The sequence below is a fragment of the Mytilus edulis genome, chromosome 2 (assembly GCF_963676685.1).
Source record: "Mytilus edulis chromosome 2, xbMytEdul2.2, whole genome shotgun sequence".
In the NCBI taxonomy this organism is placed as follows: Eukaryota; Metazoa; Mollusca; class Bivalvia; order Mytilida; family Mytilidae; genus Mytilus; species Mytilus edulis.
Genome location: NC_092345.1, coordinates 92,232,991 through 92,258,862, shown reverse-complemented (window position 1 = coordinate 92,258,862; position 25,872 = coordinate 92,232,991). Strand labels below are relative to the sequence as shown.

General features: G+C 30.3%; 1 protein-coding gene across 16 annotated transcripts in view; it reads left to right on the top strand.

The window, feature by feature from the left end:
• Positions 1-24,300, top strand: part of LOC139513412 (A-kinase anchor protein 9-like) — a 135,579-nt gene extending 111,279 nt beyond the window's left edge. For 11 of the 16 annotated variants that reach the window (XM_071301855.1, XM_071301847.1, XM_071301851.1 and 8 more), the window contains 23 exons: positions 206-376; positions 913-1,189; positions 1,877-2,076; positions 2,765-2,983; positions 4,082-4,246; positions 4,684-4,879; positions 5,319-5,541; positions 6,131-6,151; positions 8,153-8,297; positions 8,671-8,882; positions 9,281-9,575; positions 10,034-10,243; positions 10,802-10,951; positions 11,393-11,550; positions 11,916-12,015; positions 12,319-12,501; positions 12,985-13,188; positions 13,423-13,661; positions 13,907-13,989; positions 16,589-16,916; positions 17,337-17,500; positions 18,527-18,561; positions 22,483-24,300. In XM_071301855.1, coding sequence (XP_071157956.1) covers positions 206-376; positions 913-1,189; positions 1,877-2,076; positions 2,765-2,983; positions 4,082-4,246; positions 4,684-4,879; positions 5,319-5,541; positions 6,131-6,151; positions 8,153-8,297; positions 8,671-8,882; positions 9,281-9,575; positions 10,034-10,243; positions 10,802-10,951; positions 11,393-11,550; positions 11,916-12,015; positions 12,319-12,501; positions 12,985-13,188; positions 13,423-13,661; positions 13,907-13,989; positions 16,589-16,916; positions 17,337-17,500; positions 18,527-18,561; positions 22,483-22,566 — 4,062 coding nt within the window. In that variant the 3' untranslated portion in view covers positions 22,567-24,300. Of the gene's footprint in view, positions 1-205; positions 377-912; positions 1,190-1,876; positions 2,077-2,764; positions 2,984-4,081; positions 4,247-4,683; positions 4,880-5,318; positions 5,542-6,130; positions 6,152-8,152; positions 8,298-8,670; positions 8,883-9,280; positions 9,576-10,033; positions 10,244-10,801; positions 10,952-11,392; positions 11,551-11,915; positions 12,016-12,318; positions 12,502-12,984; positions 13,189-13,422; positions 13,662-13,906; positions 13,990-16,588; positions 16,917-17,336; positions 17,501-18,526; positions 18,562-18,863; positions 18,880-22,482 lie in introns of all 16 variants that reach the window. The other 5 variants (XM_071301853.1, XM_071301846.1, XM_071301856.1 and 2 more) reach the window with 4 other exon arrangements.
• Positions 24,301-25,872: the final 1,572 nt, after the last annotated feature.

The following is a 25,872-nucleotide window of genomic DNA, read 5'->3' as shown; positions in this document are numbered from 1 at the left end:
AATGTTACTTTATGCATGCTAAAAGCAATGAAATTAGGTGATTATGTTCAAAAGGTTACAGAATGTTTAGTACCAACAAAGAGAAATTGTTCTGCGAGATGATATGGGGGTGGAAATGTTCCTATATATTTGAAAACTGTGATGATAATGCTTAATTTGTCTGGATTTTTGTCTATTATTAAGTTATGTAAAACTTTATTTACAGAGAGATCCATACAGATCAGAACATCTAGAATCTGATGATGAATTAGAAGGCATGGATAGACTAGAACTGATGAAGGAAATCCAAGAACTGAGGAAAGATCTTAAGACAGCATTGTCTGAACTTGACTTGTTTCGTACTACAGTATCCATGTCTGCAAAAGATTATGTCAGAGTAAGTTAATACAAATATATTTTAACTGCTTCTATAAATGTTTATGTTCAGTTTCTCTATTTGTTTAATGTAAAACCCCATAGTTGTCCTTGAACCCAGTCTAGAACTGTAAATATCTTTGTTCCCCCTGCAGTAGCAGAAAGGGCATTAAGTTTTACCCTTGTTCGTCTGTCTGTTTGTATGTATGTCCCTAAAAAAATGGTTTCCCTTCTCTAAATTTAGTTTGCCTCAACAAAATGTTAGGAAACTTATACACAATGATTATTACCTCAAAACACAGATCAAACTTGAATTTAGGCGTCACTTGAACCGTACTTGAGTTTGGCCCAGTTACAAATGACAAAATTGTTGAATTTTTCATTTCCATTCGGTAAATTAAGTTTGCCTCAACCTAATGTAATGAAACTTATCCACAATGCTCATAACCATAAACACAGTCTGCTGCAGTCCTTTTCTTTTAATTTGATAAACATATTAATGATGTGAGCTTTGGGATGATAGATATCCTTAATTTGTACATATGTTTATCAATGTAGAAAGTTATGGAGTTAAGAGAGGAGCTATCTCAGCAACACCATAAACATATCCAAACCATGCAGGACAGAACTCGTCAGGACTCAGAGACTAATCTGGCACAGTTACGTATCAAGTATGAAGACGAGATTGAATATCTAAAACAACTTCATAAAACAGAGTTGGAGAAGAAAACAGGAGAAGTAAAGAGGGAGATGGAGAGAGAACATGATCAGGAGATAGACAGACTGATGGCTAAACATCAACAGGAAATGGAAATAGCCAGACTACAGGAACCAGGTTAATGATTTAACCAATAGGATCTCAAACATTTGACTTTAAAAAAAATTGCCAATAGTGATGAAAGTGAGGTTTAAAATCAATCAATCAGTCAAACAATTGACTCAATCATTTATTTTCTTACCTTATTCCATTTTCATATCTGAAGCCGTCTGGGAAAGTTATAAATATGTAGTGAACAGTTTTCAGAATTGGTCATCAGTGAACAATACTCAGAACATACACTTGTTTAAAAAGAAATGATGGTCATCTTGAAAAATGGTTGGGAATATTTTAAACAATAGTTACAGAATAAATAAATCTTATTTTCAAAGTATTGGAGTTAGGCATAGATGTTTCTTTACAGAAATAAAGGTACATATCCAAGGCATGTATTTAAAGGAGTTCACTTTTTACCTCATTCCTTGTAAGCATAAACAGATTCTATGTAAGGATTTAAAACTAAGGAAATGTTCATCTTTGAGGACAGATGATTTATCAGTGGTTATATATAATCTTTTTAGTTATAAAGGAATGATAATTTGTTACTGGACACATCTTGTAAAGTTAAACACCGTTTTAAGAACTGCCATTTAATATATCTAGGGATCAAAGTAAATATACAGTGAAATGGGGAAAGTTAAAATAGTTTATTCAAGTTTTTATTTTTTCATGTTTCAATTCAACTGATGGTTATCTGTATTTCAGTTTTAAGTGACACAATGACAATGGAAGCTGGCCGTCGTCTGCAGTCTGAAATCTCACTGTCAGAAAAGCTTGACACTCGTTTGCTGCAATCATTACAGAGACAACCAGAGGGCGCCAGTGGTACAGACAACACAGATGTTAGTACGGGTGTATCCAGCACTGAAATGACAACTGATGAAAATGTGTCATCTAAATTACAGGTGATTTAATTAGAACCAATTTTATTTGCTAGTGCTTTATCTTACACCTGGTTACTGAAGTAATATAGTTTATAAGTTACACTTGGTATCCACTACTCCACTCTTCCACTAAAATTAGGAAAAGGATTTCAATCAAACTCTAACAGCTTCATAAGCCATGACATAATAGTGTCATCAATCAATTGAAAAGTTTAGGAGAATCCTTAGTGTACCTATTGACATTGTTCAAATACAAATATATATATATATATATATATATATATCTGTATGTATCTCTCAACCACTTGATTATTTGAATAACTATAAGACTTAACACAGCAAAATATGCAATTTGAGAAAAATATACATATACTGATATAAATTTATAAGGTCCATAAACAGATTTTAACATATATTGTCACCAGTTTTGTTTTCAGTTAAATATATTAAAACTTTGATAAATTGTATATAAAAGCACTTAAAAAGAGTTGGGATACATTTAGAGATTTGATTATTGTTAGATAGATATGGGAATTTGTTCATCTCTTACTGTTAACATTTTGTTATGTGTTGTGTATTAACATGCTTGTAATAAACCATTCTGTCGGTTACTGATCCACTTACGCTTCTAATTTTGTGTATTCAAAAAATATTGTCAGAATATAATGAGATGAAATTTATGAAAAAAGTGTATGTAATGATATTTCAGATGTTAATGAATCGCCTGCACAGAGAAGGTGTACAGATGTTAAGTATATCAGAGTTACAGTTCCTGAATCGTCACATGTCACCGACTCAGATTGATAAAGAGGTTGATGTAGAATCATTGAAAACATCTTGGGAGAGTGAGAAACAAAGTCTACTGTCAGCTATACAATCACTCAAAGATCTCCTGGCACAAACACATAAACTTCGAGGACTTGAGAAGGTATAATTAGTTCTAACAATATATGTATAACATGCTGTGGATTCATTATTAGTCATGGAGTACTAATTTTCATTGATTTTAGAGGTGAAGGTTTTAATATTCAACAAAATTCAAAATTTCTGAATGCTTGTTTAAGAATTTGTCAAATATCATCTCTTATACAATTTTTCTTTAAAGTCCATAAGCAGCTTATAGTGGGGCACCTGTGTACTTTGGACAAAATCTTGTTTAACATTTATCAGGACTTTGGAACTGAGTTATTATGCAATTTACAACCTTCAAGTAGTATTTTATATTGCAACTCGGCCATTTGAGACCTTTTTTAAAAGAAGACAAATAGATTCATAAACTTGAATATTGATTATGTTGTCTTACTGTAAGATGTCCTGAATTTAGCAGATTACTCTATACATTTAAACCCATGTTGCTCCCTTGAAAATAAAAATATTTTTTGCTAATTTATACTGAGTTATTTTTCCTTAAATAGCATAGATATTACCAAGATCCTTTAGATAGAGATTATCATTACTTTGTGAGTCATTAAATGTGCTTTGTGTCGTTAGAATCACTAGAACCACCATACCTTGAAACTTGTCATTCACCAATGTTTTGTACTATCTTTGTACTAGAGTCACATTGAAACATGTCACCAATGTTTTGTAATGCACCGATATGTAAATGTCTGGTGTACACTGTTGCTTTAAAACTAGATAAGATTTCCTTTTATGTTGTAATATGTTTGTTGAATATGTAAATTGCTTTAATCCGCTTTATGTGAAATTTTTTGATATAAAGATATGTAGTCCACCCTAGCATATTTTGCCATGAAGTAAATAAACTTAGAAAGTAAATTTATGAAAATTACTTATAACTTATTCTATATTTATTGCATATTATACTATAATGTTAAAATTAGAATACAAATTTTTTAAAGAAAAAATAGTTACATTTAATAGCTTGTTATCAGATAGCAGGTGATTTAAAAAAGAAATTTGTGGTCTTGAATTTGACACAATTTTTTATGTATCCATGTAAAGTTGATTTTTTTTTACTTTTTACCTTCATATAAATGTTTATGATGTTGAATGTTGATTTTAGGGTCCTGATGTATCTGATTGGAGAGGTGAACTTCTACAAGCCATAAGTTATGTATTTGCCAAAGAAAGGGACACCTTATTGGCTGAATTAAGGTCACATGTTTTGTCTCATCCAACCGCTGACCTTTCTGAGATACAGAATTTGGAACAGAAAATCAGAAACCAGGTAATTAAGATAAGGATATGTAAATGTTGATGGGTTAGTGCTTAATATCCAGTGGCAAATAGTACATGCAAATGTGGACAAGAATGTGTCAATGTGATATGAATGAATTAGACCAACACGTCAAATCAATTTGTAATGCCTAGTTAGTAAGAAAACAGTCTAAAGTAATACACTTCATCCTACTTGCACACATGGTTCTGACTCTATACTGACCTGTCTTTGCTCCTACACCCAGTTTTATATCATTCTACTGTACTGAGAAAGAAAATAATCTGTAAGGAAGATCAAAGGAAATTTCGTAAAACAGCAATAATCATAATTAGTGATACAAAATAAAACAGACAAAAACACAAGAATGCGAAAAAAAATTATAGATCCTAAACACATATTTACAATTAGTTCTGTTAAATAAAACAAAAGATAATTAATTTTTACAGGAAGAACACCAGAAATCCTCCCTTGGACAGATTTTCAACGCTGATCGTCAGTCAATGTTAGCTGAAATCAGAGATCTAAGAGCTCATACCAACATCTCTATGATGAAACATCAGGAAGAGCGAGAGAAAATGTCAGAACAGCTCAGTACTATAGAAGATCAAACCACAAAGAAAGAAAGACAAGCTAAAAGACAAGGTAATTCATTTCTTATTTAATAGATTGAAGAGTTATACTTTATATGATTTTAAATCTATATGAAGTGCAAAATACAAAAGTTGAAGATGCTTTTTATATTTAACAAAGAAAATCTATATCAGGTTCTTCAACTGTTCGAAGGTAAGGCGTTACTACAGCAAAACTCATGTATACCCAGTATACCAGTAATGTTTTACAAGTTATTAACTCTTTGTTAATTGTACAAGCATCTGTCACTGAAAAGGTAAGGCTTTAAAACAAAAAGAGTAAAAAATTCTAGTATTAAAGTCATTTGCCTGAATTAGGACATTCAGAATAACCTTTAATGATTTGAAATTTCTTCATGTCAAATCTAATCTCAAAGTTTACTCATAACAAGCAAAAGAATGGTAAAAATTTATTTATCATTGTAATTATTTTTTTTTTTATTGAATTGCAGCACAACTGTTGGAATATAAGTTACAGCAAGAAAAAATACTCCAAGATGATGTCAGATCTCGTTACGATATGGAATGTGAAAGAAATAGTGAGTTATCTACCCTGTTGTCCAGAGAAAAGAATCATAATCTTGATCTTCAAACAGAAACTTCCAATCTACAGAATCAGATCTCCAAACTGAAAGATGCACTTGAGAGAGAACAGAGTAGATTTGTTTCAGTATCGTAAGTATTCTGAGATGCCACATTATGTGCTTTTATCATTTGAATATCTGTATGTTATTTCTTAACATCAAACTGCAATGTGTGCACTTTTTGTCAAATTTAGGTAGGTCTTAGAATTCTTTTTATTCTTTAAATCTTCATTTTTCTTGAAAAAGATTTATATATAGAATGTTGATTGTACATATCAAACTTATATTTTTGTACTTTCATGATTTTTAAGAAAAAATTCAAAATGATATAAGTGAAGAAATTTATATTTAAGTAGATGAAAAATCTATTTATGAACATATTTTTTTTAACCTGAAGAAATATGAACAAACTGTTGTAAGAAGATATTTGTTGCAGTTTGATGCATTTAGTGGTTGAAGTTTGTGAGCTTTGGTTTTATTATTTTGGAATATATTCATGATATAAAGGATTTCATTTCCTAGCACAGGATTGCTGATGTATATATGTAAAAGACTATAAGGTAGAATGTTTTGTTATTTTGAAAAATTTATATGACTCATTTATTTTGCATTCGTTTCCATGCACTGAGATAAAGATTTGTATATGATAATTGTATCGATGGTAATTTTACTTTCTACAGGGAAATGTGGGATTCTTTGGTGTAAGTTACTGTGTGAATGCTTTGTGTTAGTCTAGTATCTTTGTGTCACTACATGTATTCATTTGTCAATTTTCACATCTATCAGCTGGTTTCTCCAAATGATTGATATTTTATCTTCAATCGATATAGCTAAAAATTATAAAATTATATGGAGTAAAAAAATTCAAATACATGGATGTGAAAATAACATAGTCACTGTAGTAAATTAACACTGCATAGAAATTGTGTTGTTTTATTAATAATTAATACTTACTTATGTAACTAAAAAATATTACACTCCTCATCTTCTTTTATATAAGACTGCACACTATATGATAATAGTAATTATCGTCCTTCCCTACGCCTATATCACCCTGCTCTGTCGCTCCGTAATTCTTGTATCAAAGTTTCAAAACGAGACCAGACATTATCAGCGACGTCACAATGCGAGAGGAGACGTTATCAAGCTTGCTTTCGTTAAGCGTAAAACTGTCTTAGGAAGAGGGAAAAGACCAGTAATAGAACGATAAACAGATAATGGGATTTTCTTCGTATAGATATCATAAAATATCAGCCGCTTGACACAATGTGAAGCTTTTTAGCTCGTTCACAGCACTCCCTCGTCAAAAAGGTTCACACTGTGGCTTGAGGCTGATATTTTACGATATTGATGTGTAGAAAACCCGATAATCTATACTTTGATTGCCTCATCTCCTTACCTGATTTCTTAAATAGCACTAATATGAATCAGATACAATTGTTTTGGTATATCTTTCACCACAGACTTGTCTTGATAATTCTTAAATTTAACACAAATCTCCCCTATTTCTTAGTAATTATGTAGACATTTTGGTTTATAGTGCCGAAAATGACTAAATATATATGTGAAATTAAATGTGTAATCTTTTTTTTTTTTTCTTCTTTCTTTTATTGGCTTTATTGACTTTGTTTAACAATGATATTTGTCCTTTTCTAGGGTTAAAAATGAAAATCTGCCCAATTTTATTTCTTGCAAAACTTTTCTATCACCTTTATATCAATAATGTAGCCAATGTAAAATAAAATTTTATCACTATTCCAAGCTTTAAATGCACTAACCACATTTATATAAATGTATAATACACATGTTATGTACTTTTCATATTTTTTTGTGTATTGCATTGTCGTCATCTTCATTGTGCACTTTATTTCAATAAACAAATATACTGAATGAACAGAAGAGCATCATAATATTTTATTTGACAACTGAGAAAATAACATTTTCATTTATTTTTGGGAACAATGTGTTTTGTTGGGGGACCTCCACAATTAAATATATTTAGTTGGATGATCTCGACAATTAAATATGTTTAGTTAAGGGACCTCAACAATTAAATATGTTTAGTTAGGTGATCTCAACAATTAAATATGTTTAGTTAGGTGATCTCGACAATTAAATATGTTTAGTTAGGTGATCTCGACAATTAGATATGTTTAGTTAGGTGACCTCAACAATTTAATATGTTTAGTTGGGTGACCTCAACAATTAAATATGTTTAGTTGGGTGACCTCAACAATTAAATATGTTGAGTTAGGTGACCTCAACAATTAAATGTTTCGTTGGGTGACCTCAACAATTAAATATGTTTAGTAAGGGAACCTCCACAATTAAATATGTTTAGTTGGGTGACCTCAACAATTAAATATAATTAGTTAGGTGACCTCAACAATTAAATATAATGGAAAACAATCAAATTACAAAGAAGATGTGCTTGACTGAATCAGAATCAGATTTCTAATAAGCAGTACTTTGTATTTATTACTATTTGGGTGTAAAATTGAACCACAAATAGAATAAGTCAAAGAAATGCAAATTTTCAAAAAGCTGGAATGCACCATGTTTATCAATTTAAAAAAGCCAAGTTGTCACATGCCTGTTTTTCTATGAACCTTAACAAATGAATTCACTGTTATTGAAAAAATACTTCTGTTAAATTACTTTTTTTAAAGCCATCTTAAAAAAGTAATCTTACTATTTTACAGTGGTGCTTTAGATGAGGAGAAAGGAAAGAGTCATTATTTGAGTGAATTATTAGATGCAGAGAGATTCAAGTTCAATAATCTACAAGTACAATTAGAGGATTATAGAGTTAACTCAGAGACCACACAACCAGAAACTGTTGTAGAGGTAATTACAACATACATATTTTATGTTTTATTGTCTGTTTTGTATTCTTGATTGGTGGATTGTTGATCCATGAAGCAGCTGTTAACAATTTCTGTGCTTATCAATCAATTGCACAGAGATTTTTTTTTTTTTTAGTGTTGACAAAATGGAAGTTTAGTTTGATGTTGAATATATGGACATATGATCTTTGATAGATTGAAAAAAAAATTGCACATGATGGGGCAGGTCAAACCAGCCTGAAATCACCATACATTAGAATACATTACTTTCATTTGTACTAGCTGCCATCTTTGTTTCAATGATAGTTATCTTTAAAGTGCAGAAAGCATATGCTCGAATTCTGACAGCTTATTTATTGCTTTTAAAATTTTAGGCCTTGAAAAAAGAAGTAATGATAGAAAGAGACAGACGTATTCATGCTGAGAATACATATGAGTTAGACCAGACCACAATTAGTACACTAAAACAGGAACTAGACAAAGAACAGAAAAACTTCCATAACATGGTCACAGACTATGAGAACAAATTACAGCAACTTGCTACTACTATAGACATGGAGAAAACTAGATGTGTTGATCTAGAAAGGTAATTGGCTCTTACTATATTCACATAGCAAATCACTTGGTCTAAACAGGAAGTGTTTTAAATATATAATAATTAATTATTAAAATTGCTATAAAAAAGTGAAGAGTTATATAAATATATACCATTATTAGTTGTGATGAAACTTGGCATGATTATTTCCACTATTGGAAGGTATAATGCATACAAAGAAAGAAAATCCACTTTAAAAGTCATGGCATAAAACATAACAACCACTGTACAAATGAACAAAAAATCTTTCAGATCTCGAACTTAAAAAAACTCTTGAAGGTCGGAGATTAAACTTTGCATGATTCTTTGTCACTACAAGATTGTGTGTCTTGAACATTTAAGAAAACCCTAGGTTGATTATCTTAGTTAAACTTTTTTTTCAATTGCAGAGAACTTGAAAGAGAGAAGTACATGAATCAGAAATTGAAACATAATCTTGAGAATGAACGAGATTCTTTACAGGAAAGTTCTGACAGAGAAAAAGGCATATTTGATGAGTTACAAATGGAATTAGAAACAGAAAAGGCCAAAGTATTAGACTTACAAAGATCATTGGATAGAGAGAAGAAAAGAAATAATGATTTGTTTAAATCTATAGATGAGGAGAAATCATCATTAAGAGAAGAACTTGATAATGAAAGACAAGCATGTAGACAGCTTAAAAATGAATTAGATCAAACTCAGGTAATTTTTAAAGGTCTCAACTTAAAATCTTGCAGAAATTTCATTCAGGAAATTAGGAATTACAAAAGTGTTTTAGACATAAGGAGATGACTTTAAAGATCTCACTAGGAAGAAGTTTTTTTCTTCCAATAAAAGTTTTGATAACATTTAGTTATTTTTTTTCTTTTTGAGTTACCATCTTCCCTTCTTCAGAATTGATTGTTATGAAAAATAAATGTGAGTTTTAGAGATGTGTACCAAAGATACCAGGCTATAAAAACAGTATCTATACATTGTCTTAAAATCTATAAAGAAAGTATGTTACTAAGCAAAGGAAGCTTTATTTTTGTGTTTTAAGGTAGGGTTTAATCCTATTTATCATGACAATTAACTAATATAGTTATACACCTTTTTCAAATATTCATACACATGTTTTGGCTTTAATATCTTGACTTTCAAAAATTATTTAATTTTTTCAGCTGCAGAAACTAGACATAACTCGTCACTATGAACACGAAAGAGACCAGTTAAATAGGGTCAAAGTTGAGAGGGACCAAACACGTAATGACATGAAGATAATGAAGGAAAGAGAAAATGAGAGAGAAAGACTGAGAGATACTGAAAAAATAGCAGATAAACGATCAGCTAGGCAGTTAGAAAGAGAAAGAGATGATTTTAAAATGAAACTGGTATGAAAAATATCAATTTTTGGTTGATTATTTATGGTGAACATGTTAAAAGAAAAACAAAATTGTTCCATTATACTTTCTGATATGTAAATGTATTTACAGGAAACAGATTAAATCTTTTTACACCAAATTAGACTTTTCATGCTTCTCCTCCTGTAAAAGAGGAAATTTAAGAGATAGACATTTCATAACAATAATTGTAATTTGCAAAAAAGTGAAGTACTGTTGATTCATAAATAATTGTTTGATACCAATTTTGGTGGTTTACGTGGAAGCAGGTGAACAACAAATTAAAATTTTCAACAAAGTACAAATTTACCATCAGGTTGTATGCAGAATATGACAAAACCACAAAATCACATATCCACGATAAGGCAAGTTTTCCAGAATCCACAAAAAATTGGTACCCACAAAAATTAATGAGCCACAGTATTCTAAATTTGTACAATCCTTGTAGGATAGTACTCTCTAAATGATGAATTTATTCAACCAATAAACATTTACTGCTAATAAGATTTGATATGTTTGCATTAATTATAATTTATTGTTATATTTTAGCATGAAGCTGATCTAGAGATGCAAAGATTGAAGCAGAAAATTCTTAACTTAGAAGAACAAGTAACCATAAGCAAAGAAAAGGAGATGGATATAATGAGAGATTATGAACAGGAAAAACTACGCACACTACATAATCAGTCTTTTGAAAGGGTATGCTTACTACAAATTTATATCCTGTCAGAAGAAATTAAATTTGATAAGATTTGTTCTTGGAAAATACACTTTTAGATTTTGTTATAATTAGTATAAACATTCCACAATAGTGTTGGCAATGACATCAGACCACAGTGTTTTCTTTTTAGTTTAATTTTGATTTCTAATCCCATAATCATCTAAACTAAAAGAAGAAGTAAATTTGAATAATATAATTAGAAAGATATACATAACTAGGTCTGGTAAAACTGCTGGTATCTCATCTGTGTCACCAACAAAAGAATACACTTAAATACCTGGAAGGTTAGGTCTAAAAGTGCATTACCAACTTACCCCAACTTACCCCTTACCTGATATCAGGGGCATTGAAAGTAATATCTTTTTAACCATATTCTCATGTGTTCTCATGTGTTCCTCAATATATATTTTTATCTATAGGACATGTCTGTGAGAACTGAAGGATCTCCTGAGAGTGATGTAGAATCTACAGAACAGAGAGAGAACTGGAAAGTGTACAAGGCACAGCTTGAGAGTCTCTGTCAGAGTCTACAATACCAAATGTTACAGTTTCAAGATAAGATAGGACAACTTGTAAAGTAAGTGTTTGTGTTATAAGATCTACAATACCAAATGTTACAGTTTCAAGATAAGATAGGACAACTCGTAAAGTAAGTGTTTGTGTTATAAGAACAATTTCTGGCACCAAAAAAAATCAATATTTTTTTCCATAGTGTATGCACCCATTGTTGCTTGTGGTAAAATCTTATTTTATTAAGTCTACTCTTCATAAATTAAAAGAAATTGTGTTTGCACATTGGTGACTTATAACTTTTGTGTAATCTAGAGATTTGGCACAGGAAAATGATGGTTAGTAGATATTAACCATTAGTTGTTTCTTTTAAATATCTTATATCAAACAAGGTTTAGGAAGTATAAAATGAGAGTATTTATTATTTTGTAGGTCTGATGATAATGAAGAGGCTAGTGCTATACAGAACTCAGTCAAAGATTTAATGAACGAGCTACGACATGTACAGATACCACTCACATTTGAATCTGGGGTATGTACTTCAGACATGCAATATACACATACTAGATTTATGGCACATGAAAACAGGTCTTACTTATTCTTTGGTAGTCTGTAAAATTTACTCACAACTTGTCTTAACTTGGAGTGATACAGAGCTAGATATTTTGGAAGAGCATTTGTCTTGCTGTTGATGACTGTAAAAAATTGACCTCTTGATATTTTATTCATTTAATGATAAAGGTCCAGATAACAAAAGAAAAGAAACAATGATGAATACAGAATCAGAAGTTTCAATAGAAATGTTAAAAGTAATTGTATTTTATGTTATATTCAGGCTGACAGAAACCTTATGTCCAGACCAGATCTGAATGCTGTAAATGGCCGTATATTACATCATAATAATGAGCTAACAAACTTTGTCTCCAGACTAACTGAGGAGAAAATAGAGCTACGCAAGACTCTTGGTCGCCTAGAGGAGGATATATGGAGATACCGACAGAGAGAAAATGCTGTACAGGTTAGAGATAGTTTTAACATCATATTGACTTAATAATTTCATTTTTCTGTAATCCATGTAGCTGAGATAGATATTAGTAATCAATATGTTGCTTGTTTCTAATTTGTGAACTATCTTAAATCAGTGACTGGTTCTCTGATAACCTTTCATCAAATTTTAATTCATTTATTTCATTTATTTGAGGTTTCCTTGAGCAAAATATGGAAATTTAGAATTTTTTCATCAATAAAAATCATATATAAACAATTCAATGGATAAAGACTGCAATTATAACCTTTCAAGTATAAAATTTAGAAATAAAATGATTAGTAACATTAGATATTATTTTACTTATAATGTGCCCTGTTTTACAACTTTACTGTAACAGTCAAAAATATCTTTAAACATTTTCAAAATTATTTCTTTTGTCGGATTCAAATTACTTGAAAAACTATGAAATGTCAATACTGTAATGTATGATGAATGTGATATTTGATATTTCAGAATGGGGACCAAACCAGTTCACATTTTACTGACAAACATTTAGAAGACAGAGCAGAATGGGCCAAAGAGAGACTTTCTCTACAACTTTCACTGAATGATGCTGAGAGACAAATAGAACAGCAACAACATGATCTAAAAATAGAAAGAGATAGAAGATCTACGTTGCCATCATCTGGTGTTCTATCAGATCATGACAAAGATAAAGTAAGTTATAACAAGAAAAATTCAGTTATTATAATCTGCTCCTTGCATTATTCATGGTGTTAATTGTAAAAAAATATAACATACCACTTGTGAATACAAAAATTAGAAGCACTTACAAATCTGTACTTGCACAGTTTGTTGAAAATGATTTATGACCTGTTGTTACAATTTTGAATGTTACATTCAAACAAAAGGATCGAAATTTTACAAACGATTTGTTGGTTTTTATTGCAGATGCAGCGATTGTATGGTAAATATTTGAGGACAGAGAGCTACAGAAAGGCACTGATTTACCAGAAAAAGTACTTGTTGTTATTGTTGGGTGGCTTCCAGGATTGTGAACAAACTACTTTAGCATTAATAGCCAGAATGGGGGCCTTTCCCTCACCTCAGGACATGCAGCCCCGTACATCTCACAGTCGATTGTACACCATATTTAGAAGTGCTGCCAGAGTAGTTGTGGCTGTTAGTAGGTCAGTGTTTGTACTATTATCTATGTTTTAATTTTCCAGTTATTATATTTTACAGATATATTTGAGTGTATTAGTAAATATGATAACAATTGTATATAAGTAATAGGAGGATGTGGGACATACTTTAATGAAACAACTATCAAATGTTGAACCACAAAGATTTTGAGGCAAATATAATGTTTTTATTTCGTAAGTTTTTTTTTAAATACTTAGAATAAAAGAATTATGAACATTTTGTATTTTAGAATGAAGTTTCTGGTAAACAAATGGAAAAGAGCAACGCGAGTTGGTTCTCCTGTAGTATCTGGTACAGTGGATACCCAGCAAGGTGAGAGAAAGGTTTTATTCTGTACCACTGTTTACTGTGAGAGTGGTATATAGTGATTGGTGTATCCTTTTGTCCATCCATTTGTTTGTTAAACTGTTTGCATGTAGAAAATTCATCCCCACCTAAACATGAGGTTACATTTTTATGCCCCTCCTACGATAGTAGAGGGGCATTATGTTTTCTGGTCTGTGGTTCCGTTCGTTCATCCGTCCGTTCGTTTGTTCGTCCCGCTTCAGGTTAAAGTTTTTGGTCAAGGTAGTTTTTGATGAAATTGAAGTCCAATCAACTTGAAACTTATTACACATGTTCCCTATAGTATAATCTTTCTAATTTTAATGTCAAATTAGATATTTACCCAATTTCAAAGTCCATAAAACATGGAAAATGATAGTGCGAGTGGGGCATCCGTGTACTTTGGACACATTCTTGTTTGAAAGATGAGTTGGAAACATTACATATTATAGCTATTTGTACGCCAGTACTGGAAATCACACAGGTTCCTGTAAAATTTTGACGTCATAATACAAAATATCTGACGGCACAATGGAGCGGGTCTGAATCTGTGGTCAGTTGGGATTAGCGATAAGGTATTGAAGGAATGAAATTTGACAGGCATATATTTCTCCATAGACAATGAATACTGCTAAGGTTAGTTTTCATTATGTTCACTTTGTACGAAGTAAAATTGTTAAGTCATTATTCAAGAGTTTCTTTTAGTTGAAATAAATTTCCCAGCACCGACCTACGCCGTCCTTTGTTGTTGTACATTGGCTGGAACAATATAGGTGCAATAGAAACTACACCAGGCTATTCTAATAGGGCTAATTTTATAATCAGTCTATATGTCTGATGTAACATTAATATTTTTAACTGTATTAAAATTTTTACTATTGATGTAAAATTTGACATGGTACGCAGCACATGTTTACTTTTCTGTGTCTAGCTAAATACCCTAGATATTGTAGGGATATAAAGACACCCAGGTGGGTTAAGTAGATAAAATAAGTCATAACAGGATATGTGTGGTATATGATGTACATATTATAAAACATATTGCTATGTTTATTTGTAAATTGCAGAAGTAATAAGTACCTCAGTAGAACGTTAGTCATAATGAACTTTTTGAAATATAAATGAATAATCTTTAAAATCAAATGTCAGTGTAAAACCTTAGCTGAAATGTAATAGTTACCAAGCCTTATCTTTTTTGTCTTGAAGTAAAAGGGGACTCTTAGGCATACTGTTTCTGGCAAAGGCTTTAGCAATGTATTAGTTTGTGATTAGGTCAATACTAATGGTAGGTCAATGAAATATGGTATGCAGATTAATAGTATCGCCACATCTCATTTCCATGGAGATTAATTAAGTTTAATGTCATAGCTTTTTTTTAAAAATAACAGCTATTGAAAATAATTTTCTGGGTTGACATTTATATCTGTAACATTCACTGATGACAATGATTATATAATTTTGTGCCTTATTTGCATACCGCAATGAAGGAACACAAGCAATGCTTTGAATGAGCCATCAGTTTTTACATTATTTATATATCTACAAATCTTTATTTAATTTTTCAAACTTTCTTAGACTCTTTTTGGATTAACTGACATTGTGCACCAAATGTTTTATTTTTTATATGAATGCAAATAATGAATTCTTTTTGAGTTTGTATAATGCTATGATGTCATCAACGTCATCTGAAAACACATTAGGTTTCTGTACAATAAATTTAGTTAAAGTGAATGGATCTCTGAAATTTTATAAAAAGGTTCAATACCACAAAAGGAAGGTTGGGATTGAATTTGGGGGTTATGGTACCAACAGTTTAGGAATAAGGGGCCAAAAACAAGTATTTTTGTAGTTTCCAGACAATAACTTGTGTGTGAGTGTATGGTTCTCTCTAAAATTGTACCACAAGATTCCATATCACAAAGGGAAGGCTAGGATTGCGTTTGAGGGTATTTGGCCCAAACTTGCAGGAAAAAGGGGCCAACAAAAAACAAGCATTTTGCTAGTTTCAAGACAATAACTTGTGTTTCAGTGTATGGATCTCTCTAAAAGATTGGGGTGATTTTTTTTCTCCAAATTTTTAATTTTTGTTAAAAAGTTTCAAGAAGAAATCTTCAATTGCACCGTATTTCACAATAGCATAGTATTGCTCAATAAATGTTTAAGGAGATCTTTAACCACATTATTTTGTGTCAGAAACCTATTTTATGTCAAAAGTTTGATCACAATCCAAATTCAGCTAGTATCTAGCTGGAATATTGTGTTAAAACTTGCCCAAATTGTTCAGGGTTCCACCTCTGCAGTTGTATCAGGCTGCCCTCAGCCAAGCATTTTATTTATCTATAGTTTCTTTTAACATATCTATATGATTTTTGCTATAACTGCAAAAGGGTATTCATCTTGTATCTGCTATTACTTAAACAGTGACTTTGTTTAAATAGAATTTTAATAGAAATTTGCTTTAAAATACTTATTAATGCCATTTAACATCTTCTATTGTATTTTTCTATTGAATCAATTTTTGTGGGAAAATAAATACTTTATTATATCTATACAAATTGACATATTTTGTCTACATGTTTAATTGCAGGTTACATGCCAACCAATAGGAGTTATTCTCCTCATGCCAGATCTTCCTCTTCACCACATACCAGCATTAATGGTCTATATCATATGTCACCGTATCTGTCTTCTACATCTCAAAGATTCCGTACTACATCCTCGCCACATCCAACTTCCCTAGGGCAGATGTATGGGTCACCAAATGTAGGTCACGACCATAACTCTTATCCATCGTCACCACATGCAGTTAATGGTCGTACATCACCATACACCAATGGTACATTACAAGGTCTGAATGGTGACATGTCAAAAGATTATAGATCATCACCATCTTTACAAACCTCAGGTGCTAGAAGGTATGTACATCCATTTCTTTATATGACCTTTTATAATTATTGACAAACTCTTATTTTCTTTATATAAATGCCAATGCAAAGGAATTGTCTTAGAATTACCGTCAATAGATACTGGTTCACTAGACACTTTGTAAACAAAATGCACCAATCTTAAGTCTGGTCTTTCTGTTCACTTGTTTAATACCTTATTTGAATGGAATATTTTGATTTCTAGGAGTGTTTAATGGAGGATTTAATTGTTAGTAAATTACAATTGCTATTTAACTGGTGATATCCACAAATAAAATGAGAAAAAAATTATAAGTAAAATCCAAGAAAGCTTTTTTAGTTAATAAAATTGACTTTTACTCATAAAGGACTATCATTACAATGATGATATTCTCCAAATCCTTTTCTACTGATATAAAAATATAATTGTAGAAAAATCCTGTCGACACCATTATCATCACCAACTGTCAGTAGAGACAGAGAGAGCCCACAGTCACAGCGCAGAGTGAGAATAGTGGATGACCAGCCATCATTACAAGACAGTTATATAGAGAGATTAGAAAGTCTACAAAAGAAGCTTGGCAGCATAGATAGTGGTTAGTATATATGTCAAATGAAGAAAGCATATTTTAATGATAAAAATATGTTAAAACTTAGTAAACAATTTTATAAAAGAAAATTCTATAGGCATTACTCTGGTTGCTGGCGATTTCTATGAAGCGTTAAAGACTTTAGATAAGAAAAACTTAAATTAAAATACGAAATTTTCTGAGCCTGTTAATAGTTTAAAAGTTCTTATGAAAAATCATAATTTTATAGATATTTGGCGTTTTTTACATTAAAGCACACAACAGTTTACATTGTGAAGAAAGGATAAGAGACAAGCTACATGTAGTAGGATAGATTTAATTTTAATTGCAAAAGAATTTCAGTCTCTCGTAAGTGACTGACCATCAAGGGATAGTTTTAAACTTTAAGACAGGGGCTTCAGAAAGAGGAAATGGATACTGGAAACTAAATAATTCTATTTTAAAAGATATTGAATATAAAAGAACTATCAACAGAGTAATAAATCAGTTTGAAAATCGTATAATCAATAGTGACAGTAGCGATATCCGTCTATTATGGGACAATCTAAAAATTAAAAATAGAGACAAATCTATTCTATACTGTAAAAGAAAATCGAAATTATCAAGGGAGACAACAAGAACTTTAGAAAGCGAATTAGAACACTTAACGACAATTAGAGATGAACAATTAAACGAAGGTGAAACACTAACAAATAATATAAAACAAATAGAGTTACAATTAGACACAATTTATGAATATAAAGCATAGGGGCCTCAAATTAGATCAAGGGAGAAATGAATAGAACTAGGGGAAAAGAATAATTCTTATTTTCTGGGATTAGAAAAACAGTGACAAGTCAAAAAATCTTTATATGTTATATTAACCCAATTAAAGAAGCCATCTTGTTAAATATAAAAAAAAATAACATATAAAGGATAAAATGTTGGTCTTATGACCTTTATCATTGAAATGGAATTCTAGTGGACATTTTTTATATCTGTTTTTAATGAAATCTTATACGTATAATTATCTGTATATATCATGTTGCCAAGGTGAGGAAGGAGATATATCGTCAACAGAACAGCATGTAAGGAATAACAAAAATCATTTGGTTTTAAATTAAAAATATGCTTCAACCATTGAACCATTTTCAGAGGGGATTTTCAACAGACCTTTATAATTTTATAACAGAAAGACTGTAGTGAAATTATTTAGGTTTATAAAGTATATATGAATTGGAAATATGTTAATTCCTGTTCAGAGAATGGTTTGATGTATTAACCATAGGTTATTAGAGGTTTATAAGAGGGTACAATTATTACAAACCCCTCCCTCCAGATTTTACCATTGCAGATTCCATACTGTATTTTATTTTTATTTTCTCCGTAGAGCTACTAGGATATTGGTATTTGTTATTTTTTATATTTTAGTTTGGAATTTGGTGCAGGGAACTAGAGAGTGGTCAGCATCTTCTTTCTTCCCACAAACTGTCACATGATTTAAATGATTTATACCACATATGTGAAGTTCATAATGAATACTGTACTCCAATACTTTAAAACAAAAAAGCAATTTAAAGCATTTATTAAACTATCAAAAACATTATCAGTGTAAATTTCGATTATAACTATAATGTTTTATTATATATTCGCAAAAAAAATTCTGTTTGACTACATGACACTGGAAAATTGAATAAATTTAAATTGGAGGATACTGAGGGGGGATATCAGTAATAAATCTGGAAAAATAATATTTGTTTTAACAACTTGGTGTACAGTATTCATTTTCACATCAAGTTAAGATGATTTAGATTGGACTGTTCACCATTTGAAAAGTGCATTTTTCACTCGCAGTGTTATTGACGAGAGTTGTGTGAGCTGAAATGTACAAATGATTTATTTTAGAAAATTAGAATACTTCCATATTGATAGAAAAGGCACAATATTGATACATTTTTATACGCCCGTCGTCTTTTAGACGGGACGTATTATGGTATACCTCTGTCCGTCCGTCCGTCCGTCGTCCACACTTCGGACAATAACTCAAAAACTCTTTCACCAATTTCCATGAAACTTAAGTGAATTGTTTATAACTATTGACGTAAGCTCCCTTTCGTTTTTTTTTAATTTCAGATTTTAAGTTTTGGATTTATGGGGCTTTATTCATAAAAAAGGGGTGATTTTCAACACTTCGGACAATAACTCAAAAAGGCTTTCACCAATGTCCATGAAACTTTGGTGAATTGTTTATATCTATTGATGTAAGCTCCCTTTCAATTTTTATAAATTTCAGATTTTAAGTTTTGGATTTATGGGGCTTTATTCATAAAAAAAGGGGGATTTTCAACACTTCGGACAATAACTCAAAAAGGCTTTCACCAATATCCATGAAACTTTGGTGAATTGTTTAAATCTATTGATGTAAGCTTCCTTTCAATTTTTATACATTTTAGATTTTACATTTCCGTGTTATAAATTTTTATGCTTAAAAAAGGGGGGATTTTCCAATTTTGGGACAATAACTAACACTTTCACAAAATTTTATGCAACTTTGATAAATTGTTTATATCTATTGACATAAGCTCCCTTTCCATTTTTATAAATTTTAGATTTTACGTTTTCTTAAGTAATGAATTTTTATACTTAAAAAAGGGGGATTTTATGAAACGTCCGTCCGTCCGTCGTCCACACTTCGGACAATAACTCAAAAACTCTTTCACCAATTTCCATGAAACTTAAGTGAATTGTTTATAACTATTGACGTAAGCTCCCTTTCGTATTTTTTTAATTTCAGATTTTAAGTTTTGGATTTATGGGGCTTTATTCATAAAAAAGGGGTGATTTTCAACACTTCGGACAATAACTCAAAAAGGCTTTCACCAATGTCCATGAAACTTTGGTGAATTGTTTATATCTATTGATGTAAGCTCCCTTTCAATTTTTATAAATTTCAGATTTTAAGTTTTGGATTTATGGGGCTTTATTCATAAAAAAAAAAGGGGGATTTTCAACACTTCGGACAATAACTCAAAAAGGCTTTCACCAATGTCCATGAAACTTTGGTGAATTGTTTATATCTATTGATGTAAGCTCCCTTTCAATTTTTATAAATTTCAGATTTTAAGTTTTGGATTTATGGGGCTTTATTCATAAAAAAAGGGGGATTTTCAACACTTCGGACAATAACTCAAAAAGGCTTTCACCAATGTCCATGAAACTTTGGTGAATTGTTTAAATCTATTGATGTAAGCTTCCTTTCAATTTTTATACATTTTAGATTTTACATTTCCGTGTTATAAATTTTTATGCTTAAAAAAGGGGGGATTTTCCAATTTTGGGACAATAACTAACACTTTCACAAAATTTTATGCAACTTTGATAAATTGTTTATATCTATTGACATAAGCTCCCTTTCCATTTTTATAAATTTTAGATTTTACGTTTTCTTAAGTAATGAATTTTTATACTTAAAAAAGGGGGATTTTATGAAACGTCCGTCTGTCCGTCGTCCACACTTCGGACAATAACTCAAAAACTCTTTCACCAATTTCCATGAAACTTAAGTGAATTGTTTATAACTATTGACGTAAGCTCCCTTTCGTTTTTTTTTAATTTCAGATTTTAAGTTTTGGATTTATGGGGCTTTATTCATAAAAAAGGGGGGATTTTCAACACTTCGGACAATAACTCAAAAAGGCTTTCACCAATGTCCATGAAACTTTGGTGAATTGTTTATATCTATTGATGTAAGCTCCCTTTCAATTTTTATAAATTTCAGATTTTAAGTTTTGGATTTATGGGGCTTTATTCATAAAAAAAAGGGGGATTTTCAACACTTCGGACAATAACTCAAAAAGGCTTTCACCAATGTCCATGAAACTTTGGTGAATTGTTTATATCTATTGATGTAAGCTCCCTTTCAATTTTTATAAATTTCAGATTTTAAGTTTTGGATTTATGGGGCTTTATTCATAAAAAAAGGGGGATTTTCAACACTTCGGACAATAACTCAAAAAGGCTTTCACCAATGTCCATGAAACTTTGGTGAATTGTTTAAATCTATTGATGTAAGCTTCCTTTCAATTTTTATACATTTTAGATTTTACATTTCCGTGTTATAAATTTTTATGCTTAAAAAAGGGGGGATTTTCCAATTTTGGGACAATAACTAACACTTTCACAAAATTTTATGCAACTTTGATAAATTGTTTATATCTATTGACATAAGCTCCCTTTCCATTTTTATAAATTTTAGATTTTACGTTTTCTTAAGTAATGAATTTTTATACTTAAAAAAGGGGGATTTTATGAAACTTTGGTGAATATATTAATATAACATCCCTTTTGATTTGTATATATATTTCTAGTTGATCATATAAATTCATTTAAAGCATAAAAGACAAGTTAAAAGAGCAACAGGCGTATTATGCGCTAAAGCGCAGCCCTTTATTTTTATTGATAAACCATGTCCCAAAGTACAAAATTAATAAATTGTTAATACATGACATTAAGAATTATAGTGGATATTGATTAATTAATGTGATACATTTGAAAAACTATGTGTTTTACCTAATTTTTCAACAACAAAACATACATTCATCATTGTGTATACTTGGGCGCCTGACTAAATTGAAGATCAAATTTATGCAATTGCAAAAATTAAAAAAAAAAAAAATTACTACAGAAATATAAATGAATGTGAGATTTCACATAAATAAAACATCACAATAATTTCTGAATATACAAATCTTTGGCTTCTTGTTTGATTGCACTTTTGCTTTAGCAAGAACATCTATCATTGTTTGTTCTGGAAAGAAATAAAAACCAAGAAACAACTACATGTAATTAGTTTTTTCTTTATAACTATCTATATATTGATTATTAAAGCAATATCTTTCAACCCTTTCACACATTTTGAGAAGTAAATGCTATAAGATGAAAATATTTTCAAATACAAAATGTAAAATAGCTTAAATTATATTTTTATTATGATTTTTCTTGTTTTCCAGAATCTCCCAGAAGAAAATCTCCGTGGCGGTAGCCCCACACTTTCCAGTATCAGTTCAGAGTCTTCTGAATATTGTCCGCTGTGATCTACATAACTGTGATATATACTGGTGCTGCATACATAATTTATGTTGTCCTCTTCTAAAGGGGGTCATCTCAGAATATACAATGAAGATTTTAAATGTGACTGTATATGGACCTCTATTATGTAGTTATTTTATTTGACTTAATTACTTGTTCTGAAAATAGATCAGCAAGTATATGTGTTGGAATGTTTAACCATGTCTATGTGCATATTTATTTTCGTGGACAGTTAACTGTCTCAAACTGAGGGTCCAAAATAATTTGGTCCAAAATCAAATGATCTGTGACAGTTTATAATGTAACTCATAGTAAATTCAAGTTAATTTATGTTTTTGGTGAAAATATGTGGTGCCAAAGTATTGTATTCTTGCCACAGTAAAAGAAAAAAAATATATTTTATACAATTTATGTATGAATATGACATTTTCAAATGTGAAATACATGATAAAACATACTTACTCATTGAAGAATATTTATTTTGTCAAAACATTTAATAATAAATGAAGGACCTTTAATAACCAGGAATTTGATGTTGTAAATTAGGGACCAATACTGTCTTTATATTCAAGGAATTCCATTGATTTAGATGACAATCCCTTTGTGTTTTTATGTATTGATTATTTTTTAAGTATTAGTTCAACACCAAATAGCCAAATTTTAAATAAATGAAACATGACATTGCATTTTAAATGTTAGTTTATGTAAATACCCAATATAAAGCAATAGATGTATCAGCAATTACCCTGTTTTTATATTGTAAAAAAATGTACAAATATATATATTTAATGCAATAGATTTTGCCATGTAATTAAGCATTAGTGCTTCAATCAGTTAGACACATTATAAACTATTTAACCTCCGGTACTAGTCAAAAATTATAATCAACAATATTTATATCAAAACAAATTTGTCAACAGTTCATTATAAGGTTGTGTGTGCTCATGTTGATATGCTTGACTATTGGAGGGTATTTGTTGGAAAATTATCAAAGCTGTAATGTGTTTTAATAAGGGCAATGATCTTATATCTTTCTTATTGTGTATTTCAAAGAAAAGAGAATTCTTAGTAAGGTTTGATTTCTATTTTTGAATTGTAAAAAGCAATTAAATGGATACCTCAAAGATTACATAAGATATTAAATTAGCTTATATATCAGTGGTATGAATTATTTTTGTTGTTGAAATTCTTAGGATGGATTGACAATGTTTATAATCATGGTTATGGTTGACACTTAGGTATGGATTGTGAAGTTGTTTTACAAATTTTAAAGTTGTTTGTATGTTACCAATAGTTAATTTGTTAATGAATTCTAGTGTTTATAAGAACATTATTTAATGTAGACTCATACTTTCATTCAAATCAAAATTTACATCTGTTATACTTTATGTATGCTCCTTTTTTTTTTTCAAGGAATACATATTTATTCGTAGATTTTCATTGATAAGAAACAAAATTATTACATTGAAATCTTTGTTTTTGATAAAATTTTGTATTTGCATCATGGAAGTTGTAACTTCATATTATCTAATTATTTACCAAAAAAAGCCTGGAAGTACAAGTTAACATTAAGAAAACTAATTTCTTTAATAATCATAGATAATATATTTAGGTAGTATCTGCCAAAGTTTTCATTGTCAACTTATTTATGGATGATTGTATTTCTAATGGTTCATTGTACATGTTACCATTTTTTATGGGCACACATTACTCATATTAAATTATTTTATAAATTTAAACACTTGTCTGTTTTATGAAATAAAATTTCCCCCCTCATCTGACAAGAGGCCAGTTTAAAACCATATTGAATGCTATATTACACCCAAACAATTCCAAGAACCTCATTCTGGATGTTCATTTAGGAATTTGAAAGAATTAATCCATTTAATTTATTCACAACTTGATAAGTCTAGGGATGATCTAGAGCTTAAAATATTGTATATGGACACAAACTTGTTGTAGACAAACAAAAAAATCACAAAAATAATGAACGCCGAGAAAAATTCAAAATGGAAAGTCCCTAATCAAATGGCAAAATCAAATGATAAAACACATCAAACGAATGGACAACAACTGTCATATTCCTGACTTAGTACAGTTACTTTCAAATGTAGAAAATGGTGGATTGAACCTGGTTTTATAGCACTAAACCTCTCAGTTTTATGACAGTTGCATCAAATTCCATTATATTTACAAAGATGCGTGAAGAAAACAGACATTACGGGCAAAATTGTCAAAATGGGATACAGCAGTCATCACTATGTCACAATCTCAATTAGAACAAAAACAAACAAATATTTAACAAAGAAGCATAAAAAGCATCTATCAAATTCAACAACATTATATTGAGCTTTATTTGCTTCTTTTGATTTTATTCATCTGATTGTCCTTACAGAATTCTGTTATTGATTTGAGGTTGTATTGTGGGTTTACATGCAGCTCCAATCTTATGCTTTTTGACTTTTGATTTGTGGTTTACTGACAGCAAATTGTTATTCACCTTCGATATTGACTTTTTTTTCACTTTTGTCATTCAGGATTTAAGGTTGCTTGGAAAAAAGCACTTTATGTTTTCTGTGTAATAACTTGTTAAGGTCTGGCCAGCCCTGCTCACTTTATAATCAGTGAACAGTACCTGCCAACGATGATAATTACTGAAAGACAATTGAACAGAATTTGACCTTCATTTTGTAACAACATTTTCAAATTTAAAAAGCATTGGTTGAACAGTTTTTAAGTTATTACACCTGTCAACGATCATAACTCCTGAAAGACAAATGAACAGAACTTGACCTTCATTTTGTAACAACATTTTCAAATTTAAAAAGCCTTGGTTGAACAGTTCTCAAGTTTTTACACTGAGAAAAAGAGTAAATCATCAATATCTAACTTGACCTCTATTTTGTGAATTGTAACAATACAACAATACAATATATGCTATATTTTAAAACACTTGTCACATTCACATGTGAAACAAGAGGTAAATACATACAACATACAATCACATACACTCATAACAATGTATTAATTTTTCACACACATTACTCATATTAAATTATTTTATAAATTTAAACACTTGTCTGTTTTATGAAATAAAATTTCCCCCCTCATCTGACAAGAGGCCAGTTTAAAACCATATTGAATGCTATATTACACCAAAACAATTCCAAGAACCTCATTCAGGATGTTCATTTAGGAATTTGAAAGAATTTGTTAAGATGTCTCCATTTAATCTATTCACAACTTGATGAGTCTAGGGATGATCTAGAGCTTAAAATATTGTATATAGACATAAACTTGTTGTAGACAAA